General features: G+C 65.7%; 2 protein-coding genes across 2 annotated transcripts in view; one reads left to right on the top strand and one right to left on the bottom strand.

The window, feature by feature from the left end:
• The window catches only part of FAAP100 (FA core complex associated protein 100), a 10,137-nt gene extending 637 nt beyond the window's left edge, over positions 1-9,500 (top strand). The window contains exons 3-11 of the mRNA XM_034641549.1: positions 160-304; positions 1,109-2,061; positions 3,212-3,368; positions 4,146-4,918; positions 5,025-5,158; positions 6,395-6,511; positions 7,937-8,023; positions 8,357-8,494; positions 8,966-9,500. Of these exons, the coding sequence (XP_034497440.1) occupies positions 160-304; positions 1,109-2,061; positions 3,212-3,368; positions 4,146-4,918; positions 5,025-5,158; positions 6,395-6,511; positions 7,937-8,023; positions 8,357-8,488 (2,498 nt within the window). The 3' untranslated portion in view covers positions 8,489-8,494; positions 8,966-9,500. The remainder of the gene's footprint in view (positions 1-159; positions 305-1,108; positions 2,062-3,211; positions 3,369-4,145; positions 4,919-5,024; positions 5,159-6,394; positions 6,512-7,936; positions 8,024-8,356; positions 8,495-8,965) is intronic.
• Positions 9,501-10,740: 1,240 nt separating this feature from the next.
• Positions 10,741-11,657, bottom strand: part of FSCN2 (fascin actin-bundling protein 2, retinal) — a 6,162-nt gene continuing 5,245 nt past the window's right edge. The window contains exon 5 of the mRNA XM_019793862.2: positions 10,741-10,782. Within this exon, the coding sequence (XP_019649421.2) occupies positions 10,741-10,782 (42 nt within the window). The remainder of the gene's footprint in view (positions 10,783-11,657) is intronic.

Raw genomic sequence — 11,657 nt, 5'->3', positions numbered from 1 at the left:
GCCGGGAGCCCGGGGCAGGGGGAAGACGGGGGACTGCGCACCCGGGCCGAGGGGTCGGGGCGGGGAGACCTGAGGGGAGGTCCTGGTTCTTGGGGAGGAGCTTGTTTAAAGACTGGGTGCTGGGCTCTGGCTCCCCTCCGTCGTTCCCACGGCTGGCCTGACGCTGCCTCTTCCGCGATGTCCAGGCTGTGTACAGGTTCCCTGGTCAGGTGTGGCACCTGGAGCTCTCGGCCCTCCGCAGGCTGCTGTACGTCCTGTGCGCCCAGAAAGGCATCTACTCCTTGCCGTTGGACCAGGCGAGCAGGTGACGGGGGAACAGTGGGCAGCCCGCATGGGGGTGGCTGCCTTAGCCTCAGCTGGACTCCTCATTGTCTTTGGCCCTGGCCACACTACCTTGTTTTCTCCAACACTGGTTCTGTGCCCAGTGTGACCTATATGTCCTGCATAGCCTGGGTCAGGTTTGCACTGAGCACGCACCAGCCCTCAGGGCCAGCTCCGAAGGCTGGGGTGCCCCCAACCCCCAGCATCTTAATCCTCCAGCGGGCTCCTGCTCAAGGAGAATCCTTAGTAACTGCAGGGGTGCAGCGTGAGGCAGGATCCTGTCCTGTTTGGCCTGACATACCTTTTAGGTGGGTCTCTGCAGTTAGCCGTCACAGCCAAAGCACCTGAACCCTGAGGCCGTAGGGGGGCCGATATTGAGGAGCTAGACCCCTCCCGTGCACCAGTGCAGAGTCTAGACACAGGCCTGTGCTCGTTGCTGGCTCAGGACTTAAAAAGGTAGGGCGTGCGATTCACAGACTAGAGCTCAGGGGTCTTACGGTTCTGCACTGATGAGAATTTTCCTCCTGAACCCCGTTTCTGGAAGCCTGGATACGTCCTGTTGTGTGTGTACTGGGGCGACTGGTGCTGATGGCAGCAGTCCGCAGGCAGGTGGGAGGTCGTGTGGCAGGCCAGCTGCTTCCGGGTGGGCCTTCCCTACACTGCTGAGGGGCTGTAATGGGCACCAGCGTCACTCCCTGGGAAGACTCCAGGCCCAGGGTGCTCAGGGGTGCACTGTTGGGAAGAGAGCTTATGCACGTTCTGACCCATAGCTCCCCGGTTCTTGAAGGTCCGTGAACCAAGGTGATGGGGATGACAGGGACAGCGAGGACAGTGAGGACAACGAGTCCCCTTACGCTGTGATCCCTGTGGACCCAGATGCCTGCCTCCTCCCGGATGACACTCTGTGCACTTTCACTGTGGTCGATGACATGCTCGTCACTCTGGCACAGGGCCCTGCCCAGTGGAAGTTACAGCTGTTTGAGTGCCCTTGTCCAGGGGAGGACGCCAGACCCGCAGGCCAGATCGGCGAGGTGGAGTTGTCCACCTGCAGCCCCCTGGCTGGGGCCCTTGGGGAGCTCACAGCCCCCCACTTCCTCCCAGTGCTGTGCTGTGTGTCACCACCAGGCAGCCACGCTCTGCACAGCTGTTCGCGGGGCTCCCGGGGGTTCTTCCTGGAACAGGCCCTCTTTGGGCTCCTCTTTGGAGTTGATGCCTCCCTTTTGGAATCACCTGTGATCGTCTGTGGTCTCCCTGATGGCCAGCTCTGCTGTGTGGTCTTGAAGACCCTGGTCACCTCAAGGTTGTCCCCTGGTGACCCAAAGGCCCTTGTCAAGATCCTCCATCACCTGGAGGAACCCATTGTTTTCATCGGAGCCTTGAAGACAGAGTCATTGCCCGAGGACATGGAGGACACACACCCTGACTGCCTGGTGGCCCTTGGTCACGGTGGCCGGATCCTGGCCATCAAGGCCAGCTGGGACGAGGCGGGCACTCTGGTGCCGGAGCTGCGGGGGTACCGGCTGCCCGGGCCTGTGCTGTGTGCGGCCTGTGGCGGAGGCGGCCGTGTGTACCACAGCACTCCTTCGGAGCTCTGTGTCGTGGACCTGGCTCCGGGGGGGGGCCCCCGGAAGCCCGTGCAGCCCAGCGTGGCCCCGGGAGGCCTGCTGTCTCTGCTGTGTCCAGCGGGCTTAGGCATCTGCAGCGTCGTAGCCCTCTCTGTGGCGTCCGAGGGGCCCGAAGGTACGAGCTGCTGTTTAAACCTGCGACGCCACAGCCTGTGGGTGGGAGGGGGTATGTGGAACTTTCCATGTGGCTCTCTTCTGCGCAGTGAACTGGCCCATCCTCGTCTCCCTGCTTTGTTCTCGTCTTGTGTAACCCTGACAGGCAGGCTTCTCCCCAGCTGCCATAGGCTGGCACTTGGCGCTTGTCTCGGGGCGAGGGGGTGCCTGGTGGTGTGTGTCCTGTGTGGGAGGGGGGGGAGCTGCCCCTGGGTGGCACGGGGCAAGGGCATCTCTCCGCGACAGATGTTGTGTGGCGTGGAGTCCCGGGAGGTTCAGATGGGTTTCCATCAGGCCCTGGCGTGTTTCCGAAGGCTGGGAGGCGGTGCCTCTCTTCCTGCCGCAGGCCGCTCTGCACTGGAGCTTGCGCTGAATGAGTCTGCCCCAGACAGCGCCGGAGAGGTGGTGGCCGTGTTTGCCCGGCGCTCGTTCTCACGGCAACGGCCCACGGAGCAGTACTTGCTGCGGAGAAAGCGCTTTGAGGGGACGAGGCCAATGTCTGTGCCACAGGGACAGACGGCCGCCTGTACGGCAGCGCCAGGCCCGCCCATGCTCTGTGCCTCATCGTTGCGCCTGCCACACCTTGGCCCGGGGCTCCGGGCCTCAGGGGCGTTGGGCGTGGGAGACAAGCAGATAGTTGCAGGAGATGGAGCCCAGGGGCGGGGAAGGGGACGCAATGATGCTAGGGAGACCGCAGCCCCTGGAAAGGCCCCGGCAAGTGCGGAACGGGAATGAGGGGCTTGTGCGGTGCTCTTCGTTCTGCAAACCACAGGGGCCCTTTGAAGGTCCAGCTGCACCTGGCTGATAAGGGGCCCACGTGGGTCCTTGTTTGGCTTCCGCTCCTCCCGTTCATGGACCCCGTCCCCACGTGGCACCGAGCTGCACCTGTGTGCCGGCGTTCTCCCCCAGGGAGGGCCCATCGGAACGTGTGATGAGATGGATGTGGGCAGGGGCTCTCCCCGGCCCCTGGTGCGCGTCTGGGGCTCCTCAGGGCCGTCTCCGGACCCTCTCTTTCTCACCTGGCTGCTGGCCTGCCGATGACGCCTGTCCTGTGCCTCCAGCCGCTTGCCCCCCCTGCCTGTTCACCGGGCCCCATGGCTGTGCGTCTCCAGGTGGCGCCAGGCTCCTGGCGCTGTCCGCCCGGGGTCGCCTGCTGATGTGCAGCCTGGACCTGAGCTCGGAGCTGCCGTGCCCCGCCGAAGCGACTGTGGCCAGTACTGGGCAAAAGATTAAGGAATTGTTGTCTGGAATCGGCACCGTCTCTGAGAGGTGAGCAGGGCCCACGCTGCCGGTGGCTCGGGCAGAGGCGTCCTGGGTGGTGGCGTCTGTCCAGGCCTCTGACCGCAGTGAGAGCCCCAGACGCCATGTTGCCCGGCAGAAGGCTGCCTCAGAAGGTGGAAGGGATGCCCCCGTTTGCTAGGCCCCATCGGCACTTTTCCCTGCTCATGCTGGTTCTTCGGCCCTCCCCCGGGGCCCCTCTCCTCGGAGGGCTCTGCCTCCCTGTCTCAGCAAGGCCCCAGTGGCGTTCTCCGTCCCACCAGAGAAACTGGGCTCCCCTCCGCTCTCACCTGCCCTTCTGTGTGGCGCCCCGTGGCTTAGGGCCGGTTCCCAAGGGCCTGCCGCCGTCGAGGGCGTGCTGGTGCTGCCGCAGAGGAGCGAAGGGGCCCGCTCAGCACATGGGCGCGAAGGCGCAGGGGCGGCCGGGCCCACCGCAGGCGCCCGGGGGCCCACGTGGCCCTGACGGGGTTGGTGGCGGCTGGGAGCCTGGTGAGCGAGGCCGGGCCTGCCGAGTGTGGGCTGTGTTGGCTCCGTCCTCTGCCCTCTGGCCCCGCTGCCTGAGAGGGGGTTGGGTCAGCTCCGGAAGGGCGGTGGCACGGACGGGACCGGAGCGCTGCTCCCTGAGGCAGTGCCCTGCTTCGGCCTGCTTCTCACGTGGTGTAAGTCAGGGAGCAGGTTCTGGTGTCTTCCAGTCCTGGGAGTAGGGGACGACGGGCCCACCACCGTGCCTCCTTCCCCTCCCTCGGGTGCTACGTTTGCTCTCCCCAGAGTGTCTTCTCTGAAGAAGGCAGTTGACCAGCGGAACAAGGCCCTGACGTGCCTCAACGAAGCCATGAACGTGAGCTGCGTCCTGCTGGCCAGCCGGGAGGGCCCCAGGCCCATCTCGTGCACCACTACCACCGCCTGGAGCCGCCCGCAGCTGCGGGACGTGCTGACGGCCACCTGCCGGCTGGAGAACAACAGTGGCCTCAGTCTGGACCGGGGCTGGGCCCTGTGTGTGCAGGTGCTGCCCGGCGCCCACCCCGAAGACCCGGACGTGACTGGCTCGGCTACCACCTACACTGTCCCCGTGGACCGGCTGGGCCCTGGCGATCGGCGGGAGGTGACGCTGCCCCTGGGCCCCGGGGAGGATGGTGCCCTGGACCTGCCCCTGACGGTGTCCTGCGCGCTCCACTACAGCCTCAGGGAGGTTGTGGGCGGGGCCCTCGCCCCCTCGGAGTCTTCTGAGGATCTCTCTCTGGATGTGTGCCCCCCCGCCGTCTTGCCTGGGCAGGACGGCATCTGCCTGCCCCTGAGCGAGCACACCGTGGACATGCTCCAGTGCCTGCGCTTTCCTGGCCTGGCCACACCCCACACGCAGGCCCCTGGGCTGCTCAGCCCCGTGTGTGACCCTGTGGACACCTTCCTGGGAGCTCTCCTCGGACCACACAGCGAGCTGGGGGGACCCGCGTCCCTGCGGGCCAAGTTCCTGCCCCCGTCGGTGGCCACGATCAAGGTGTCCGCAGAGCTTCTGAGGGCCGCCTTGTGGGACAGTCACTCAGGTTGGTGCTGTGGGCTGGCTTCACTGTGGCCTCAGGGCCTGTGGACACGGGGCTCCTCCCTCTTCCAGGCCCCACCCAAGCTCACCGTGGCACCCCTGTCCAGCAGGCACGTCCCTGGGCTGCGCCACCCTACAGTGGCTCCTCGCCGAGAACACTGCCCTAGATGTGCAGGCCCAGCGACTCTCCTCGGTCCAGGGAGTGGCCCCAGATGGCACTGACGTGCATCTCACCATCCGAGAGGCAAGCCAGGGGTCAGCCGTCCAGGGAGAGGCTTCTCCGAGTGGCATCCCCGAGCCCGCTGTGTCTCTGGGCTGCTTGAGAGGAATCGGATTGTTGGTCACCACCTTGCAGAGGTTTCTGACGTGCACTGTCTGAGGCCCGGCTGTGCTGGAACAGCCTTTGCAGGGCTGTGGGGTCCCTGTGGAGACCGGCCTGCCCTTCACGCGTGGGCCCCCACCCCGTGCACTGCTGGCGTCCGTGCCCAGCTGCCCCAGCATGGCCTGGCCGTGGTTTGTACCCCAGGGGCAGCGCACACCGACACCAGTCCCCGAGCACCCAAACCCCTGCCCTGTTGCAGAAGCCGCTGGGGGGGGGGTGCCAAGATGCCATGGCAGACTGCCGGTGCTCTAGCCCCTTGCTCTCGCACACCCCTCCCTTCCCGAGGTGCTGCTCGTGGCAGGCCCGGGGCCATGTCCAGCAACTCTTACAACCCAACACTGGGGACTTGCAGAGCTGCCCAGGCTGCCAGGACACGTGTCCCTGAGGTGGTGGGCTGGCCACTGCCTGCCGCACAGCCTTTCAGGCCAGGCCTGCATGTCTAGGTTAGGGTGTCCCTGGGTCCTGATTCTGGGTCTTGGTGATGGCTCCACAGGTGCTTTTGGCCTCATGAGCACTCACAGCCCTAACGCACCCCAGGGTTCTGGAAAGAAGAACCACCAGTAACAGAGGCCCTCCCAAAATTTCCGGGCCCCTGGGGCTGGTCCTTGCATTCTCTGTGTGGAGAAGGAACCGGCACACCCTGGCCTGCGGCCAGTCCGCCAGGCTTTTATCTTCAGCTTGCTGCGGCTGGAACTTCCTGGGGCGGGGGGCGGAGGGGGCACTTAGCTAACTGATCCCCCAGCCCACTCCCTGTTTCACATCTGAAACCCTGACCCTGCTGTTGGGTGACCCGGCATGCCCAGTGTGGGCTGTAGGGGTGGTCCAGGTGTGGGCTGGCCACAGTGGGGCGGGCACAAAGTCACGTGGCTGGAGAGTGGGTGCTGTGGGTCTAGACTCCAAGGGAATAGGATTTTTCCCAGACCCACGTTCCCAACGAGCCACTCTCGATTGGCTGGCGGGTCCTTCTCATACAAATTAATGTGGGATGGGGAGACCCAGGCCTGGGAGCAGGGGCCCCCAGGGCCTCTTGAGGGCAGGTGGAGCTGCCTTTGGGGTTGGGCGCTGTGCGTGGGCAGTGAGGCTCGTCCTGGGTTGCAGGTGGCTGTGAGCCCGCTGTGTGCAGCAGGGCCCATACAGACCGTGGAGATCCAAGTGGAAAGCTCCTCCCTGCATAACCTGTGCAGCACGCACCACGCCGTCATCGGGCGTCTGCAGGTACGTGGGCCTGCATGAGGAGTCGGGGGTGGGGGGTGCAAGGAACATGGGACTGTGAGTACCGGGGCCGCCTGCGTGGGGGTCGCAGGACAGTCCCTCCTCCTCTCCTCTGCTCCCATGTGTTCGTCCTCTGCGGTGGCTGCTGTCAGCCCTACCTGGGAGCTTACAATGCCCATTCCCGGGCCCCACCCCAGACCCTGAGAACCGGGGAGGCTGCAGTCTAGGCTTTTAGGCTTTGATGAGGGCCTGGGTGCTGCTGTCCTAGACCCACCAGTGCGCCCCGGCAGGTGGGTGCCACTCAGGAGCCGTGGCCCCCGCGGCTGCCTTACCTGGTGCCGTGACGGGCCCCAGTGCAGCGCACACTCAGGAATGTAGCTCTGAGTGCCTCGAGCTGTTAGAGGAAGCTCTCCCCAGCAGGGACACCCAGCTCCCGGAGAGGGGAGCCTCTTAGACTGAGGTCTTTCCCGTCAGGCTGTCTCCAGACCCTGCCTAGCGTGGCAGCCAGGAGGCACGTGGTTAGCATGATGCTGGGGGAAGGAGCGTGTTGGCCGAACCCCCAACAGGGAGGGGGAAGTCAGTGTCCTGATGCTGCCATGACATCCATAGATGGGGCACAAGCAGCAGGAATTCGGTGCTGGAGGCCGAGACCTCTCCACGGCCGCCTTCTCCCCGTGTCCGCATGTAACTGTCTGTGTCCTGATTGCTTGTTGTTAGACTTGGGGCCCACCCACATCAGCTCATCCTACCTTGTTCGTTTGCAAAGACCCCGCCTCCGGGTAGAGTCAGCTGCTGGGGGCTGTACTCCCATGTGAATTTGGGTCCTAACAGGGAGGGCTGCAGATGTGCCTTTGACAGGCATCCTCACGTGGGCTGCAGAACCCGGTCTGTCCTCTGTCAGCTGACACCCTGCTCCCTTTGACGGGAGTACCTGCGAATCAGTGTGTGTTCTCCTGGCCACTCAGAGTTTGGGGGACCCTGCCAGATGTGCAGTGTCAGCCACAGAGGCCGGCGGGGGCCTCACTGCCTAATCCTGTCTGGGAGCTTGGATCTGAGCCCCCAGGAGCTGCCTGGGTCTCCCCCAGAATGCGGGACAAGAAGCGGCCCCATGGTGGGCCACGCCAAGATGTGCCACGGGGGCAGTAGGCACCAGGCCTGGGACGAAGGATGGGAGATGGGGTGGTGGGAGGTGGCTCCGTGGGGGTGAGCGAGGAGGTGGGCAGCAGGGGGGCAAGAACTTAGGAGAAAGTGACTTCCAAGTCCTCCGTGGTCGAGCTAGGGCTGGAGTGGAGGACAGAGGGGCCCTCGGAGATGGGGGCGCTGTGTTGGAGGACAGGTGCCGGGAGCCCTGAGCACCAGCTCCAGATGGCGTGGGGGGATCATCGTTTCCAGCCACCTGTCCTTTGTCCCCCGCGCCCCCGCCCCCAGAGGATGGTTGTGGAGCAGGCCGCCCAGAGCTCCAGCCCACCCGACCTCCGTGTGCAATATCTCCGCCAAATGCACGTCAACCACGAGGTGAGGTCCCTCTGGCTCCTGTCCCTGGGGCCTCCCACCAGCCTGGTCAGTGAGGACTGTGCCTGGCTGGGATTCTCAAGGAGCCCAGCACAGTGGGGCCTGCCCAGTCCGCAGCTGAGAGTCGGGGCCAGGGCGGGTGGGTGCGCCTCCGTCTCTGGCCTTCACTAGGACCCTCCTGTCACCTGGGGAGGGGGCCTGGCTGCATGTCCCTAGCACTGCTAGGTCACCTGCCACATCCCAAGTAGGATCTGTGCATAATGGGTGTCCCCCAGAGGGGCCGTGCCAAGCAGGGAGGCGGGGGGCTGACCTCTTGCTGCCTGCCCCCACCGGCAGACGCTGCTGCGGGAGGTGCAGACCCTTAGAGATCGGCTGTGCACAGAGGACGACGCCAGCTCCTGCGCCACCGCCGAGAGGCTCCTGCAGGTGTACCGGCAGCTCCGGAGCCCCAGCCTGCTCCTGGTGTGACGCCAGGTGGGCCCCGCCCTCTCTGGGCGCTCTGAGGGCCTCAGCCCCCTCCCACAAGCCAGGTGCCCTTGTGGTGTTCTGGAGAGAAGCCCAGGACACGAGAGGCTACTTCCCAGCTCCGGACTGTGGCTGTGGGGTGGGGGGAGGCAGGCGAGCTGGGCCGCTGCACGGCACACGGGCCCGCAACTGCGCTGGGGTGTATGTAAAGCGCATTGTTCTCACGCATCCGGGGAGGTGGGGGGGGGCACCGGGCTCTGCCCTTGCTCCCCTGCCCGCCCTGGCTCAAGCCGCTCCACGTCATTCCTTTCCCGACAGCTGCCCACGGCTCCCCGCCGAACCTGGNGACTGCGCTGGGGTGTATGTAAAGCGCATTGTTCTCACGCATCCGGGGAGGTGGGGGGGGGGGGCACCGGGCTCTGCCCTTGCTCCCCCGCCCGCCCTGGCTCAAGCCGCTCCACGTCATTCCTTTCCCGACAGCTGCCCACGGCTCCCCGCCGAACCTGGTCGTGCCGGGCAGTCTCTGGCCTGCAGCACTGGAGCTGGAGCAGCGACATCCCTCCACCCGGAAGTCAGGCCCCGGACGCGGGCTCCGGGCCCCAGAGTGGCCTGCAGAGGCCACAGAGAGAATTTCTGGGGTTGGGACTTGTGGGTTTGTGGCTGTGGCTGTTGCCATTCTCACTGCCCCACTGCCCACTCATGCATGCAGAGACCCTTCTGGCCCCCTTGGGGCGCCTGAGCCCTGCTTCTGTGCAGCTCCTGAGGTCACCAGCTGGGACGGCGCTCCCTGTGGCTCCAACACTCCCCAAGCAGGTGCTTCTGGCTGGGGCTGCGCCCGGCGTCCAGCACTGTGCATTCTTTTCAGGGCTGCGCAGGGGGGCTGTGGCTCATCTCCACTCTGGTGCTGGTGGGTTTGGGGGGTGCCCCCCATTTGGACTGGCCGTGGTGCTCTCCTGTGTGTGCGGGAGCGCGAGCGCCTCTGCTGCCGGACAAGTCTACTCTCCGTGTTGAGCTGCCTCGGCTTCTGCTGTCTAGTGTGTGTGTTTGGGGAGAGCTCTGGGCTGCATTTCTGGGCCTCCCCTGGGGTATGCTTAGATCCACCCTGCCTTGGTTCGCCATGGTCGGGGCCAGCAGGGAGTCCCCCAGCACGGGGGCGAAGTGCCCACCCGGCCTGTGGGGCCTGCAAGTCCCTCCCAGCGAGGATGGAGGCCGTTTCCAAGGAGGGAGAGGGGCCGGTGGGGAGTCCGAGTCGGGAGGGTGAGGGACTGCGGCACAGACTGCATGCTGGAGGACGGGCAGTGGTGGGCACGGGGGTGGGGTGTGGGCAGGGTGGCGCTGGAAGCACGTCCCCCAGCACCAGGGCTTCGTTGGGCCGCCCCTGGACCCCACCATCCTGCTCCCCACACAGGCAGCCACGTCCCGGACCCGCCTGTGGCTCCGCTGGGCTGCTGACAAGGGTAACCCTGGAGAGGCGTGAGCGCTTGCCCTCCCAGGGACGGAGACCCAGCCGTGGGACGGGGCGCTCCCCCTGCCTGCTGGAGGGGGGGCCCCTGGTGGGGCGGGGTGGGTGCGGAGGCAGTTACTGCACAAGGCCTGCCACCTAGACTCCAAAAACGGAGACTCAACAAGCTGAGAAGAGAAAGTGGAATCCTGTGAAACCTGTATAAATTAGGGGAGACGGGCAGGGGGTGAGGACACATGGGACACAGGCCACAGCACGGAGTTCAGCCTGGCCGGAGCTTCTCAGGGAGCCTTGTGCTGGGGTGCCCTGTCAGTGCCTCATCAGGGATGGAACGCCACACTGAGCACCAGGTGTCCCTCGCCAGCTCTGCTGCATGTGGCTCGCCATCCCCCACACAGACCTCTGACCTGCCAGAAGTGTACTGGCGGGTACCAGAAGGTGACCCTTCTCCATGCAGACCCAGCCTTGTCCCAGGCAGGGGCATCCTTACTACTACCCCAGCTGGCTCCTTGGGGGACCCCCAGGCCCTCTTCCCTGCCTCCCTTCCGTGGGCCCTGTGGGCTTCACCCTGCAAAGGGCTGAGGCCAAGTGTGCCATCTGGCAGAGGTCAGCAAAGGGGAGTCGGGACGCCAGAGGGGAGCCCTCACACAGTGATGACCAGTGGTGAGCCCGGGCGGGTGAGCCCCCAACCCTCCTACCCTGGATGCCACCAGGGGGCAGCACAGGCTGTGGCTCTGTCAGCCACCTGTTCCCTTTCCCTCCTCTGGGCTCTGGTGTCTGGTCCTCGAAGGGTTTACTCAGCCTGCTTTGGACCCCTTGGGTCCAGCCCATCTATCTTTAAGGCAGGGGGAGGGCAGTGAGGTCAGGAACAGGCCAGGCTAAGAGGGCAATGGGGAGAGGCTGGAGGTCCCTTTGTCCCGTTCTGGTCAGGCACATCCCTTCTGCACCCCTGCCTCCCAGGCTTTCCCAAAGAGCCCCAGTCCTGGCCGACCCACACTGGCTGGACTCACTGGAGGAGGTTTTCAGGCCTCAGGCATGGGGAGGGGCTTGGGTTTAGGGACCCGGCATCCGGTCTCATCCTCCCTCCAGGCCCTAGGCCACGTGGCCGTGTCCTACCCCCTTCCCCAGCCCCCATGTTCCACATTTCGCACTCGGCTGTCCTCTGATGGCCTAGGTCACCCAGCCCATCCAAGAGGCATTGGCCTGGGTGGGGTCCCTGGGGGCTGCAGAGTGCCTGGCTGCCAGCTGGCGGACCACAGACTTTGTCTTGGCACCTAGCCTGCTTGGGGCAAGGTGGCAAGGTGGGTGGAGGCGGAAGCCACACGTGGGCTGGCAGTGGGAGGCCTGGAGCCCCCCTCCCGTCTGTGCTGAGAGGGGCCCTCTCCCCAGGATTGGCCACTCAAGCCCTGTTTGGGAGGGGTGGGGTCGCTTTTGCCTCAGTTGCGTGGGGGATTCCCTTAGACCCTGCCGCTGGGGAGGAGAACCGTGGTGGGGGGATACCTCACCCGAAGACCCTGTGAACGGCCTACCCCACCCCAGCTCCGCTCGGTCTCCGGGAGCGGCTGTGCGGCGCCCCGGGCGGGGAGGGGCGGGGGTGTTCCACCTGCTGGGCACGCACCCCTGCCCGGGTTCCCTGCGCTGACGGGTGGGGAGGCGGAGCGGCCACGGCCCGAGCCCCGCCCTCCGCGCGAGCCGCGCCACGGAGCCCGC

Source organism: Ailuropoda melanoleuca, chromosome 13 (assembly GCF_002007445.2).
Source record: "Ailuropoda melanoleuca isolate Jingjing chromosome 13, ASM200744v2, whole genome shotgun sequence".
NCBI classification, from domain to species: Eukaryota; Metazoa; Chordata; class Mammalia; order Carnivora; family Ursidae; genus Ailuropoda; species Ailuropoda melanoleuca.
The sequence above is the reverse complement of the archived record's forward strand: the minus strand, read 5'-3'. Positions and strand labels throughout refer to the sequence as shown.